Source organism: Coffea eugenioides, chromosome 8, assembly GCF_003713205.1.
Source record: "Coffea eugenioides isolate CCC68of chromosome 8, Ceug_1.0, whole genome shotgun sequence".
In the NCBI taxonomy this organism is placed as follows: Eukaryota; Viridiplantae; Streptophyta; class Magnoliopsida; order Gentianales; family Rubiaceae; genus Coffea; species Coffea eugenioides.
The window spans coordinates 22,366,079-22,381,599 of NC_040042.1; the positions used below are offsets into that span (position 1 = coordinate 22,366,079).

General features: G+C 36.8%; 2 protein-coding genes across 2 annotated transcripts; one reads left to right on the plus strand and one right to left on the minus strand.

The window, feature by feature from the left end:
- The first annotated feature begins 326 nt into the window (after nucleotides 1-326).
- LOC113779687 (gamma-glutamylcyclotransferase 2-1-like) lies at nucleotides 327-2,745 on the plus strand. The gene is made up of 8 exons (XM_027325369.1): nucleotides 327-629; nucleotides 907-1,032; nucleotides 1,129-1,205; nucleotides 1,496-1,552; nucleotides 1,639-1,695; nucleotides 1,803-1,843; nucleotides 1,973-2,044; nucleotides 2,131-2,745. Exons 2-8 carry the CDS (start codon nucleotides 924-926, stop codon nucleotides 2,387-2,389), a joined length of 672 nt encoding a protein of 223 aa, XP_027181170.1. The 5' UTR covers nucleotides 327-629; nucleotides 907-923; the 3' UTR covers nucleotides 2,390-2,745.
- A 7,683-nt stretch (nucleotides 2,746-10,428) lies between these two features.
- On the minus strand, nucleotides 10,429-12,873 carry LOC113780415 (zinc finger MYM-type protein 1-like). Its single transcript, XM_027326218.1, has one exon. It carries the CDS (start codon nucleotides 12,871-12,873, stop codon nucleotides 10,429-10,431), a length of 2,445 nt encoding a protein of 814 aa, XP_027182019.1.
- Between the last annotated feature and the right edge of the window lie 2,648 nt (nucleotides 12,874-15,521).

Consider the following 15,521-nt stretch of genomic DNA (forward strand, 5'->3'; position numbering starts at 1 on the left):
GAATGGTAGAGGGCAACGTTTTATTTAACTTATTTACCAATTAGTATACATTCTTGATAGGCAATTAATTTTATATGTAAACGAAGTCAATGAATGCAAAAATAACCATTTTTTAGTTATTGTCCATGAATTCCCCCGATTTGAACGTGGGTTGTAAATTGTAATTGTATGCAATCATGTATGGTGTACATAAAACACGGCATGGTACATGAATCCATGCGTCATTACATATCACATACATTATCATCACCTTTTTTTTCCTTTTCTTTTTTCTTTTTCTCTTTGTGGCCTTTTACCGGATCCACCGATTATAAGATTGCCTTCTCTGGCCTGGCGATACCCTCTCTCGAAAACCATAGAGAGAACGAGAGACAGCGGGAGAAAAAAGACTCAGCGATTCGAAGAGAAAATCATAAAAGCTCTCTCGTTCTCTAGGGTTTTCCTTTCCTGAAACCTTCGATTTCGCCTTTTTTTCCCTCTATCGGCTGATTGATTGATTGGTTGGTTAATTGATTGATTTCCGAATCCGGAATCCAAAATCGAAGTTTGAAGGGCTATATAAGACTGTGAAATTCTTCAACACTGATTTCGTTGGCATTACTACCTTGGTACCTTCAATTCGTTGTTAGGTAAGCCTGTCTTTGTATTGAAGTCCCGCTCTTGGGACTGCAACGATGTCGTTTTTCTGTTTGGAAGAATTTCCGGTTGAGCAAAAATTTGGTCATTCCGTTGATTTTTGTTTTCCTGGAGTTTCGAATCACAAATTGCTGTACAATGAATGAATTGTTTTTACACTTTTTAGGTGGCATTTCTCCGTTTCTGTGTTGGAATACCTGATTAAGATTTGAATTTTTTTTTGGTACCGGTGTATGCTAATATTACAAAATGGCGTGCAATTTGCTGCAGCCGATAATTTAGAGAAGATGGTGTTCTGGCTGTTTGGATATGGCTCATTGGTTTGGAATCCCGGTTTCGAATATGAAGAGAAAATAATAGGTTTCATCAAGGATTATCGCCGGGTTTTCGATCTTGGTAAGCAATTCTTCATATTCCTAATTTTTGCAAGACATATTTTGTCATTTTATTAGTATTATCCTTAACTTTTTTTTTTTTTGTCTTTTTGGGCAGCTTGCATTGACCATAGGGGCACTCCTGAGCGACCGGCAAGAACTTGCACCTTGGAACAGATACAAGGGGCAGTTTGCGTAAGTGGGCTTTCTGTTTAATTCTTCTAGTATTGAGTGGTTTTTGATAATGGGAAAAAGCGATTGCTTGTGGAAGGGTAAAATTGAACAAGAAATGCTATAAACTGTTTGTCTGATTACTAAAATTATAAATGTTCATTGATTAATCACATATAAGGTTTGGATAAGTCAATGGTTTATTATTTATGTTGATTTCTGTTTAAGATGAAATTCGTCAGTCAAATGAATTGAATTTAAATCACATTGTTCAGTTGCCATCTTTTTGACGTCATTTGTATTCTTTCTTGTAGTGGGGTGCTGCATATTGCTTCGGAGGAGGACCGGAGAAGGAAAAAGCAGCAATGGAGGTATGTGTTTATGATTTGGTTTTATTATTTCTTTTATCACGGAAATGCAGTGGATTTTTCTGCTCATGCTGCTTCAACTTGTGTAGTATTTACAACGAAGAGAATGCGAGTATGATCAGAAGACTCTTGTGGACTTTTATAAGGTGAGCGTTCTGAAGAAGTATAGCTTGTAATTAATCGCACCAAATCAAGGGCATTGTGATTTGGATTTTATTTTCTCAAAATTTATTGATTTATTTTTTAAATTCAGGAAGGAGACACTGAGGAACCAGCCCTAACTGGTGTGATAGTGTAAGTTTTAGCTGCTTTCATTTTGTCCATCATACCATTTACTTATGTATCCCACACCTCAACCAACCACTCATGCACGAATGTGTATCTGTTTGAAGTTCTTATCTTGAGTTGTCTGGGTTTTTGTAGTTTTACATCCACCCCTGACCCTGTCTCAAATAAGTACTACCTAGGCCCTGCCCCTTTGGAAGACATGGCAAGGTGACGATCATGTAGTTTTTGCTCTGTTTATTTTACTTTTAACACTTGCAGTGTCATTTTTTAATTACATTAATTTGTCTCATTAGGCAAATTGCAACGGCCTTTGGTCCCTGTGGCAATAACAGAGACTACCTCTTTTTATTGGAGAAAGCCATGTTTGATATTGGCCATGAAGATGACTATGTAATAGAATTGGCAAATGAGGTGAGGAAAGTTTTGGGAGTTCTGGGCATTTGTATACCAAAGGAGAAGAGATTGCTTGGACCTTCCCACATCCCACTCAAATCGCTAGTCTCACCAATCAATTTACGGCGGTTGCCGGAAGCTGTTGCTATGGATTCTTGAAGTGGAAAAAAGGCGGAATTCTTTTTAACAAAATCGAGGCTGACATTTTATTGCGGAACCTCTCTAAATTATACCACTTTATTTTGAAGTTGTTGGATCTTTTTCTAGAACTAGACTTTCTTCTGTGACTTTTAAGCGGTTGGATTGATGGATTCAAATCTGACTTAGTATTTAGAATTTTATAGTATGCGGCTTTAGAACCTAAGTACTGAATAATTGACTGGCACGTCTTGACTGTAGCTCCCGGCCAATGGAATTAATGCTGTATTTCTATTTTTCTTCCTTGCCGTTTCTTTTTCTTATGTCACACAAATCTCTATTGAAAATTTCCCATAACTTTGCTTATGAATTGATCAGGTTGTAAGTTTTTGGTGCTTCTGAAAGAAATGTTCGAATGTTTCCTTTTAACTCATTTGGCAACTCTGGAAAAGAAATATATGAAACTCAATATTCTCTTATGTTAATGTAAAGTCAAGTACTCTCTCTCTGCTGTTATAGCCCCCAAACTAGGTTTTGGGAGATTCCAGCATACTTGCAGGAATTGTTTAGCGACAGAACTGTGGAATTGTGCTATCCTGTTAGAAGTTTATGATTTCTTTCGTATTGACGAATGCATGGGAAGAATCAATCCTGCTAGGGGCAAGGTATACTAACTGTTTTAGGGAAAATGATCATTTTCATCCCTAAACTTTTTTTTCCCGTCGATTTAGTCCCTAACTTTTATTTTTGGTTAATTTAATACATGAATTTAATTTTTGGATCTAATTAAGTCATTCTACGGCGGCGCCACCACCTTTAGCTCCTAATTTAATATTAAATAAGGGCATTTTGGGAAATGCAAATTATCTCTTCTTTGCTACCAATCTCTGCCACCAACAACCCATCTCCTCCTTCTTCTCTTCTCATTCTCTTTCCATCCACCTTTGAGTTTACATTATAATTGAGAAAGTAGAAGAGGAAATCTGCAAATGTAGGTGAATGGTTCCCCAATATTTCAGCCCTTAAAGGTCTAGCTTTTTTATTTCTCTGGAGCATGACCTTGTCGCTTTAGGTCTCAACCATGCTGCTTTTTTGAAAAGGGGTTTGCAAACGTGGCTAAAATCTGCAAAGCAAATGATAATAAGTATATTACACGCAAATTACTTCAGACCAATAAGAATAAACAGCTCTGAGTAACAGGAAAGCAACTTTTAACATCTTCGCTCTCCAAAAGCTTTACAACAAGGTGGCCTCTAGGCAGCAGAATACCACGATGCTCTGGATCAGAACTAGAGCCATCTGATTGTTCCTTTTGTTCAACACTATCATCAGATTGCACGAAGGAATTTTCTTATATATTCGGGTCAAATGCATCAAAGAGAACAAATTCAGCTTTGAGAGAGAGTCACTCACAATTTTGAGATTTCAAAGAGGGTTCAGCGGCAGCGGCGATGCCGATTACTTTGGAAGATGGTTCAGCTGAGATTCATCTTTGGAAGTTCGCTCAGGGAAAGATGGCTTTACACGAGATGAACATCCGGCATTACAAGAGGTGAAATTGGATTTCTAGGCATATGGTTGTTCAAACCACGCACATCCCATGAACTATTTGGTGGAAAATTAAGAGGTCGGAGATAAGGCGGTTGAACTGGTAGTGGTGGTGCAATAGAAGGCCCAACAGTTGGTGCAGATATACGTGGAATGCTTCGTGGTCCAGAATGCAGCTCTGCTTCTAGCTTTCTGTACATCCACATCTGTTCAGCAGAACTTGAAACAACATGACCCCCTGAGCATGAACAAAATGGCCATTTTTCCAGTAAAATATTTTAGTGTTTATGTTTTACTGGTGTTGCTGGTATTCCAAAATTGCCGATCATGAAGGAGGAGATGGGTTGTTGGTGGCATAGGTTGGTAACAGAGAAGAGATAATTTGCATTTCCCAAAATGCCCTTGTTTAATGTTAAATTAGGAGCTAAAGGCGGTGGCACCACCGTAGAAGGATTTAATTGGATCCGAAAATTAAATTCATGTATTAAATTGGCCAAGAATAAAAGTTAGGAACTAAATCGACGGAAAAAAAAAATTTAGGGATGAAAATGGCCATTTTCCCACTGTTTTATTCGGAGGAATGATTCCTTCTTTCATTCTTCTATCCATCGTTGTTGAATACGTGATTATCATGTGACTTTTTCAGTAACAATTTGAGAAAAACCATCAAGATACTAAATATGTTCAAAAGTTGAAAGTTGGGTATCAAATTTATTTTTGTCCAAAGTTTAGAGATTAAAACCACTCATATGTTTTGGATACCAAAACTGTATTTTTCTCTATAAAAGAAATTTGGATCAATGGCTTTATAGCTGTTGGATATGATAGAACCTTCTATAAATACCCCCTCTTTGGAATGAACAACTCGCACCAACCCATTTCTGGGACATACTTTACCCTTTCTCCATATCTCTCCATTTCAATCCTCTCCCTTTCCCTGCTTCCATATCCCTATTTCCCCCAATCTACATCCCAGCTCCCACTATTACATCTTTCTCCACACAGTGTGTTCTTGTTCGGGTATGTCTTCGTTACTATAACTACCCTCGTACCCGCGTTTGGCTCTTCCTCAAGTGTGCCACAGACACGACTCTGTCCCTGTTATCAGAGTGATGATAGTTTTGATCATATCCACAATTTCTTGGGTTCCTCGATGGGTGATCACATGTTTTGCAGCTGGTCGATTACTCTATTTCTAATGCGGATCAGGACTCTACTTCTGCCGATCATTGCGGAATAGGATGCTACTTTTGTCGATCATGCCTACCCCAAATGTGGGAAGACTCCTGTGATGGATCCGTTAGCACATGAGGAAGAACAGTTGCAACCAAGGAGGTTCGAGCGGTTACAGGTTCTGCAAAATTTTCCACATAGGAGGATACATTGGAGTTGTGACTGCCTTACCAATCTACGGGATAGAGGCAAGGTGCATTTTGATGGAATGACAGAGTTTTTTTTTTCAAGTAAAACTTCCCTAACTTCTGTTATTAAATTTTCTCACTTCCAATTTCATGATACTTTAAGACGATTTTCAATTTTATTTTATGAATTTATGTGGACATTAACTACTTAACTAGACTTTTATTGCTCTTTACAATTTTTAGATCAAAAAAATTTTGCAAGGATTTTCATTAATTATGTTCATTAATTAATCTCTACAATTACATAATCTGCACAATTTGTTTTTTTTTTTTTCAAATTCATCATTATAAAAAAAAAATTTAATGTGCCACAGACACGACTCTGTCCCTATTATCAGAGTGATGATAGTTTTGATCATATCCACAATTTCTTGGGTTCCTCGATGGGTTTATCACATGTTTTGCAGCTGGTCGATTACTCTACTTCTAATGCGGATCAGGACTCTACTTTTGCCAATCATTGCGGAATAGGATGCTACTTTTGTCGATCAGCCCTACTCCAAATGTGGGAAGACTCCTGTGATGGATCCCTTAGTACATGAGGATGAACAGTTGCAACCATATAAAAATTAAGTATTTCATATATAATTCATATACTTCATATAAAGAATTTAAGTATTTCACATTTGTATTAACAATTTCTTACCATATATTTATTGTTAGCTAAATGCCATGATATATTATTTTTAATAATGCAAAAATTACATAACATATTCAATGAAATATATACATTTTAGTTTGTATGATAGTTAAGAATTTTACATAACAAACTATTTATTTAGGGCTAAAATGAAATTGCTACTCACCCCTTATTGATATTTCTTTTTAGACATATAATTTTCATTATGTAAAATATTTAATTATCATAAATTATTATAAAAATTAAGAAGTATATAAATTCTGTTAAATAAGTTTTGTAAGTTTTTATATATTCCAAAAAATTAATGTATCATGACCTTTAGCTAACAAATAATGCATAATAAAAAGTGATAATACAAATGTGAAATACCTAAATTTCTTATATAATTTTTACCTTCTTATGATAAGTTATGATGATTAAATTGTTATGATAAGTTATGGTGATGTGGAAATCTGGTTTTGCAGTGGATGCTATAAGGAATGCAAACCAATTTATACATTTAGCATCTCCCATGAATCCTAGAATTTTGTTTTTTTTTTGTTCCTTCATATATGCTAAGTGTTCGCATATCGAACGAAGGACTTTATGGTCAGATTTGGTGTCTATTTTTGGAAGCTTAGATGCCAAACCATGGCTAATAAGTGGAGACTTTAACATAGTCACGTCTGTTGACGAGTATTTGGGGCGAGCTCCACAAGACTTGAATGCAATAGCAGATTTTGCTGAATATGTATTTCAATATGTGGTTTGAAGCATGTCACATCGCCGGGGAGTTGATACACTTGGACTGGTATTTGCCAAGGTAGACATGTATGGAAAAGGTTGGATAGGGTTCTTATGAATTCGGATTGGCAGTGTCTCTTTCCTAGATGCAGTGTGCAGCATCTTAATAGAACAGCCTCAGATCATACTCCTATGTTGTTGTAGCTTCAGACAAGCTCAAACTCGGGTCCATGGTCGTTACGATTTCAACATATGTGGCTTAATAGCTCTAGTTTTATGGAAGTAGCGTCCAGACTGCTTCGGGTTATGAAATGAGACGGTTTGTCACGAAATTGAAGAGGCTAAAAGAAGCTTTTGCATGAATGGAACAAAGAAGTTTTTGGGAACATTTTTTATAATGTCGCTTGAGCTGAGGAAAAGGTTAGACAAAAAGAGATACAATTGGAGGAGAAGGGCACGGATGAAGCAAGGGTGCAGTGGAGTCAGGCATAGGTGTGACGCCCCCACCTCACCCTAGGGCGAACCCTAAAGTATCAGCGGGATGCCTGCCCAACTTTCGTCAGAACTCACGCATTCGTTCACGCTTAATGTAGAGCCACGAAACATCCAACGACTAAATAAGAAGTACATCGAATATACAAGCCATAACTTCAAAACTAAAAGTTACGGTTACAATCCACCAACCAACAATAACAAAATTACACTTAAAGAGCCAACAAAAGTTCATACAAAAGGTATACTAGCACCCACCAAGTCGCTAGTCTAGAACCTTCAATCCACCTCCAAAACCTGTTCAGGAAAATAACTTAAAGGGGTGAGCGAACGCTCAGTGAGGCCAAGAAAACAAACAAGCAAGCACATAACACCAATCAATCAAATAATTTGTTTAAAAGCAACTTTAAACGTGATATTTCATTCAAGTGCACAAGTAGGAATTTAACACACAAGGAGGATACATGAGCTCTCAGGAGTTATCTCCACATCTCGATCAGTTTGCCATCGGGGTTGATCCTTTGTCAACCCAAGTAGTAACATGACCGTAGTGCTCCACTTACTTCCTCCATCCACCTAACACCCACACGGATCCGGAACAAAACATGTATGAAGTGGCGATACTATTCGAGTATGTCTAGCGAGATCTCAAAAGATCAACATATAATATTTTCCAAGATTCACCAAACTTCTCGACCAAACTCTTGCTGGCTCGAGTTATGAGGGTAGCCAATGGGTTGGGGTGTCCCCTAGAAGTATAAGTGGTCGATGAGATATCGCTCCGATCGACTTAGAATTGTTTATGGTTCTGAGTCGGTATGAGAGGCACCTCCCACCCCAGCAGGGTGTGGTACATGCTTTCGTTTAGAGAATCGTTCATAGCACTGAGTCGGTATGAGAGGCACCTTCCACTCCAACATGGTGTGGTACATGCTTCCGCTCAGAAAATTGATCATAGCACTGAATCGGTATGAAAGGCACCTCCCACTCCAATAGAGTGTGGTGCATGCTTCCGCTCGATGCTCACGAGTTAAACATGTTCATGTACAAGTACAAGTCACATATATTTATTTAACAAGTATTATGTAATCAGGAGAGAGAGAGGATGAGGGCGATAAAGTATACCCTCGTCTCGACAAGTTCACGTATCATGTATAGTACTTGTACACATATCATTTCAAACATATAAGCATTTAACATGCACTTGACACTCACAACAAGTCAAGGGCAAAACAAGAGTGAAGCGAGAAGTCAAACTAGCTCTTTGGCGTCTTTGCGACCACCTGAGACATGTACAATCACAATTACCTAGGTGCTCGACCAAGGCTAAGAAGAAAAATATTTTCTCGCTACCCACTTTTAAGGTCACAAGTTCGAGTCAAGTTAAAAAAGATTTTCTAGCTAAAACGTTGGAATAATGCTCAAGAGAGCTCAAAAGTCATTTTTGATTCAAGTCGTGGTAAGTAAATCTCAATCCAAGTGAAAGTACCATTTTCACTTTCGACACGAAAATTGAGAAAAAAGGGGTAGATGGTTTTCATCTCCCAAAAGTTCAAATCTCACGTCTAAACTTTAGAATACAAAGAGCGTTCATATTTTTTTTTCCAAACTAATGGAGTCAAACATATCCAAGACTCCACTTATTTTTCTAGTAAAAGTCAAAGCTAAGGTTCTAAGGTTCAAGTATAAAACTAGTGCAATTAACCAAGAACTACTCTAGTCAAAACGCTCCCTTTTTGGAGTTCAAACTCACGGAAATCGAGGCCATAAGAATAGGGTTGAAGTCCCTAATTCGGTTATGAAGAGAAGTATCATTAATCAAGGGAGTTACATGACCAAGAAAACGCATCAAGAGAGGTTTAACCTTCGAAAATCAAGATTTAAATGAAAGTTTAAAATTCCAAAGGAACCGTGTATTCAATCTATGACAGCCCCACCTTCCCCTAAGGCGAACCAAAGGGGTTAGCGGACTGCCTGCCCAACTCTCGCCAGGACTAACGGTTCGGTATAGAGCGAGCTAATACGTTCCGAAACTTACAAACGCGTGAAAACAAGTCAAAATGTCAAAATAAAAAAAAAACCGGAGTCGGCTATGAATAGTAACTGACCCGTCAGAACGCAACCAAATATCAAGCAAACATTCACATCTTGAAATTTAGCATTTACAAGCCAAAGTGGCATACAAAAGTATTCAAAAGTGGATACATGTATGGTTTGCCAAAACAAAAGAGAAATGGACCCAAAAGTACATTTAGGGTTTCAATAAATGAGCTATACAAAAGATATGTCCAACTAACTCAATTCGGCAACCAAACATCAATTGCAGTCCAAAAGTATTTATTTTCCTATAAGGAAAACAAAAGAAATAGAGTGAGCTAATTGCCCAATGAGATAATACTACTCAAGCAACCAAGTTCATAGATGCATCAAACTTTTCAGTCCAATTCATCAAAAGTAAATAAAGACACACATCAATAATGATGATAAAAGGATACGGGCGGCTCTCAAGAGCCCTTTTCCTAGTTTGCATTCTTGATCGGATCTCATTGACTCTCCGTCAATGTTTAAAAGTAACCAACCGTAGACTTCACTTTACTTCCATTCCTTCCACCTAACATTCCCCTACCGGGTCCGAACTCCAAACACTTGCACTGTGGTATTACTCGAGTATACCGGAATCGAGAGTCTCTCATACTACAAGATTCCATATAACATTTTTCCCAAGGCTCATTAATTGTCACGACCAAGCCCTCGCCGGCTCGATTCAATCAACTACCAATAGGGTTGAGCTCAATGATAACAATCATGGTCGTTGGATACTCGTCCAAACGACACCAAGTCATGTACTTTCATTTCATGTAACATTCCAATAACATGAGAAATAAGTGAGAGTGATAAAGTACACCCTCACTTCAATCAATATCAATGGTGCAATAACATTTAACTCATCAAGTTCAAGTGTCAAAGCCATATAGTAACACACAAGTGAGTAGTACACTCACCAAGTTCGAAAGTGATATTTCATGCACTTCGTCAAAGGAACGTCGTGAACCACCCAGTGGCGGAGCTAGGAATTAACTTTGGGGGGGGGGCGAGTCTATAACAATGAAAGTAAAATATATTTACAAAAAAAAAATAATGTGAACATATATACCACAAGATTAGAAACAACCTTATATAGAATGAAAATTACTTATACGCTTCACATATACAAAAATATCATCATATTTACAAATCTATTTGACTGTGTGAGACATATGAAATTGTGCACGACGACTTTTAATTTTATCAAAGTCATCAATGATTGAATTTACATCAAAAGTTCTAGCAATTTCTTTCTCAATATACATTATCATAGAGTTGGCAAGAAAGTCTTCCTCCATCCTAGAACGCAAACAAGTCTTGATGATTTTCATAGCAGAAAATGCACGCTCTGTTGTAGCTGTTGAAACAGGAAGAGTCAAAATAAGACGAATCAATCTATCAATAAGAGTATAGCACATTGACTTTCTTGTCTTCGCTAACACTTGGCACAACTCCTGAAGTGATGACAAATTTTGAAGCTGAGAATTACAGGAAAACTCAATCTGGAAAAGCTCTAATTGAGTTCTGAAGTGTAACTTCTCTTGATCTGTGAAGTCAGCTGAATAAAACTTGTTTGCAAGTTGACAAATTTGTTCAATATTGAAAGCCTGAAAATTATCTTTGGGGTGCAATGCTGAACTAAGAATAAGCAACTCTATTACATCTTCCTTAAACCTATTCTTCATTTCAAGTATTTGAGAATCAACCGTTGCCAAAAACACATCAATCCTGTAGTGATGCTCCATGGTAATTGGATCATTTTGTTTTCGAATTCTTCCTCGACCTGCTTTATAAATGACATTCATATCAGGCATCTCTATATTTCGTGCATCACAAAATGTCTTTACATTGGTGAACAATTCATTCCATCCATTATCTCTGTAACTTTGAAGTCGATCCTTTGTTACTGAAACCAATTTAAGGGCATTCAAAATATCTTGAGATTTGCATTGTAAAGCTTGAGAAAGTACTTGTGCAAATCCTAAAATGTCCCTCATCATATGCATAACAAGAACAAAATCAAAGGATGTCATGAAATCATAAACTCTGTTAGCTTCACTTCTTTGAGTTGATGTATTTCCATAATTGATAACATCAATTAGGACAGAGCAAATGTCTTCATATTCTGTGAATAAGCTACAGATAGAACTAAAATGAGACCCCCATCTTGTAGTCCCTGGCCGTTTTAAGGTACCCATCTGATTCTGACCCCTACCAGTCTCAAGTTCATCAATAGCAATCAATTCAGCAATTCTAGCAGCTCTAGCAACTCTAAGTTGGTCCACCCGTTTGCAAGAAGATGAAACTAAATTTATAAGAAGAGATAAGTTTGTAAAGAATTGTTCCACAGGAATTACCTCTTGAGATGTTGCTACCAATGTTAATTGCAGTCGATGAGCAAAACAGTGAATATAATATGCATAGGGGCACTCCTGAATAAATAATGCTTGCAGTCCATTCCATTCTCCACGCATGTTACTAGCTCCATCATATCCTTGGCCACGAATGTTTTGCACACTAAGATTATGGCGAGAAAGGACATCACATATCTCCTTCTTCAAAGTCAAGGAATTGGTTTCGTGCACATGAACAATGTCAAAAAATCTCTCTCGAATATAGCCTTGCTTGTCCACAAATCTAAGAACAATAGCCATTTGCTCTCTTTTTGATCTATCTTGAGCCTCATCAACAAGTATAGAAAATTTTGAATCACTAATCTCCTCTCGAATATGCTTTTGTATCTTGATCGACCAAATGGACAATATCTCCTTTTGGATCGTAGGAGAAGTATAAGATGCATTTCGAGGAGCATTATCAAGAACCACAGCAGCCACTTTTTCATTATAAGAAGACACATGCTTGATCAACTCAATAAAATTACCTCGATTGTTAGAATCTAAACTTTCATCATGACCCCTAAAAGCCACCGCTTGAAATGCACACCATTTTGCAGCATCTATGGAAACTTGAAGTTGCAACCGATTTTTTGCAACCTGCTCAGAATTTTGCTTCTCAATAATTTTGTCAAGATGTTGCAATGAGTTTCCCAAATCATGATAGCATTGCATTGCCACTTTGTGTGATGAGTTAGGATCTTTTCCAATGTGATTTAAAAAAGCACAATTTTTTCCATCATTTACCTTCTTCCATGATCTAAATCCACTAGTTGTGAAGGCCATTGATCCAAAACGGTCCGTTGGCTTGGAAAAAAGTGAGCAAGGAAGACAAAAGGCAGCATTCTTTGTTGGAGAAAATTCCAACCAATCTGGAAACAATTTATACCAAGAGAAAAGGAAATGTCGGCCCTTCTTGTCAACAACCATTGATTCAATCGGAAGCTCAGGTTGGTATGGCCCAAACTTAATATATGCTCTCCGTACCTCATCCCTTTGATGCTCTAGATATTCCCAAATGGATTTTCTCTTTCCAAGATCACGTTCTATGGATGAAATATCAAACTCTAATGATTCAGCTCTACAAAATTTCTTTGTTTGATGCTTAGGAGAAGAATCACGAAGAGGACAAGGAATTTCACCACTTCCACTTGGTTCTAGACGTCTTTTCTTGAAAAAAGAATCAATTGTCCTGTTGGCCATTACCACTATATTTGCAACAAACAACAACCTGCAATCGAAATAAAATTGATTGAGAAATGCTGATTATGGCCTATAGAGATGGAATAAAAGCAGCAAGAACATTTGCAACCTAAGTAGACATAAGTGACATGCACAAAGTATTATTCAATAATAAAATGCAAACAAATGATAAAAGATCTCCATTAGAGCAGAACAAGTTCTCATTTCAAACATATCTCAAGGAAGTTTTCATAGCTTGTTATTAAATCGGCTGAAAATTACAAACCATTCTCCATTTTGTCCTCTGATTAATTGAATAACAAAGTTCAAAGAAATTAAGATACAATTTAAAGAGCTATATTGGTTTCTTTTCCTCCGATGATCCATGTTGCAAAACTTTCTTCTCTATTCCCTAGGTGAAAGTATTCTATTTTTTTTTTATGTATATGTGTCTGAATGTATATAGATCTTCTTCTTGTTTATAAATTTCAAAGTATATTTTCTTATAAATGGCTATCTAATTATACTTTAGTAATACCCCTCTAATTCCTATGAAGAAGGGAAACATATTTTCAATCAATTCCGTACCAAAAAGAAGTATATATATTGTTTATTTCCAATCAATTCTACACCAAAAAGTAGTAAATATTTTGTCATTTTCATATATTACAGCACCTAACCAAATTATTGCATACGATTGGTCATAATAAAAAGTTCTAGAAATTCCTCACTTGTATATCCGCATATGGAATGTGAACATTCACTTATGAAATTGGATGTATAAACACAAATAAAAATGCGTACTACTCATTCTTTTTATTTGCAGACGTGATATTTTCAAAATCATTGGTACTACAAGTATACAATTATATATATATCTATTCCTTAGGTAAATTATTGCATGCCTATAGTCCCTCACTCCCTCCTCTTAAGACATAGTAAGCATGAGCCAAATTGATATAGGTTTTACTAATTGCAGAGTAAACAATAACTATCCATGCCAGTAAAAGTTTCTATAGTCTAAACAAGCATTACTATAAAGTATAAACGGAAACCGACCATAAATCATAATAAATATGTACAATTTTAAATTGCATAGCAAATTCTCAGCACAATGTCGAGAAACAAAGATAGACAATTCTAGAGGAACAAATATTCAGGAGGTCTTACTGCTTGCTGTCTAGAAAACCATGATAAATAAAGCAATGATAAAATAAAATCAGTAAAATGACAAGCAGACAACTAAAACTCAATGCGACAAGTTATTTGCCCAATAAAACTCAATGCTACAAGTACGAAAAATAATACAAGTCCCTCTCGATCAATTCATCAAACAACTAGCGGGCGAACTTTTTTACACCCACATTTCACTAAATAGATTTCTACGTAAAAAAAAAAATTTTTTTACACCCCTCCAATTGTTAAAAAAAAAATTACCTAGACGGCTAGACCATGCAAAATGCAATGGTACAAATGTACAATCCTTAGCCAGCGGGGGAAGGTCTTCACAGGAGAAAGTTTCTTCAAACCTTCACAAGAGAAAGTTCTTCAGGGGCCAGCTCAAGCCTTTGACGTTTCTATTTTCTACTTTGAGTCTTTGACGTTTCTACTTAGGAAGAAGAATTGTGGCAGTCAATAGTCAATTGCCAAGTTAACTAACTGGCTATCTTTTCTTTGCACTTCATACGTTAAGAAAATAATTCTCTGTTATTTGGACTTTCAAATATTATTATTTGGGCCCTTGGGGGGGCAAAGTGAATTTTTTGATTAATTTTTGGGGGGGCAAAACATAATAATAAAATTTTTTTTACTTAGAAATTTTTTTTTTTAACAATTGGAGGGGGGGCGGTTGCCCCCCCTTCCCTCCGCCCCTGGAACCACCGTCACGCCCTAAAACACGCAAAAAAGTACAATGAGACTCGATAACGAGTCATAAACCAATGCCAAATATTCCCAAAATAGGGTTCCATAAGCACACACAAGCAATAGAGGAAACCAGAAAAATCCGGAAATGGAGTAAGTGTTAACCCGGAAAAAAATAGTTTTTGACATCATTTTCCGGTATTGGCACCAAAGGCACTACGATTATCGGATGAAGGTCCAAGACCCACCGTTTCGAAGATAAGAGATAGGGATACAATATTGCAGAAGGTCACTCAACCCAGTTTCGAGTTTAACTAGGTCAAAAATGCAATCTACTACACCAGAATCGCAAAAACAGATTCACAGAACGCTTTCTAGTGCAAACATCATAAATCAGCCTACCTAGGTCCAAATCCAGAAATTCCAAAGCCATCTGAAAGCTAAGAAACATGGCTACATTTCATTAAAAGACCTCAACAACCAATTCGGAAGCATTCCTGACCAAAATAACCAATTACAGAAGCAATTCCCAAATTCGGGTAAAACCAGGGCAGCAAGGGTAATTCCGTCTTTTCTCAAGCTACGCTACTCCGATTGACCTGAAATTTTGCAGGCACTTCTAAAATATCATTCCCTACAACTTTCATATTTTAACCCAAGGCCAATTCGGTATCTAACTATGAGCTATAAAACCGGGCAGAATGTAGAACATTAAAACCCTAACTTTTCAATTTTCTTCCAAAACAGAAATTGCTTGCAATTAACCACTTTTTCCACCTTCTAGCTTCCTTAAATACCATTTCCAA

What these genes read in the sequence shown, in the direction of transcription:
- LOC113780415 (XM_027326218.1), bottom strand. Translation starts at nt 12,873, where the DNA reads ATGGCCAACAGGACAATTGATTCTTTTTTCAAGAAAAGACGTCTAGAA.
- LOC113779687 (XM_027325369.1), top strand. Translation starts at nt 924, where the DNA reads ATGGTGTTCTGGCTGTTTGGATATGGCTCATTGGTTTGGAATCCCGGT. An exon ending in TCGCCGGGTTTTCGATCTTG is followed by an intron (nt 1,033 to 1,128) that starts GTAAGCAATTCT and finishes CTTTTTGGGCAG; the next exon opens with CTTGCATTGACCATAGGGGC. An exon ending in GCCCTAACTGGTGTGATAGT is followed by an intron (nt 1,844 to 1,972) that starts GTAAGTTTTAGC and finishes GGGTTTTTGTAG; the next exon opens with TTTTACATCCACCCCTGACC.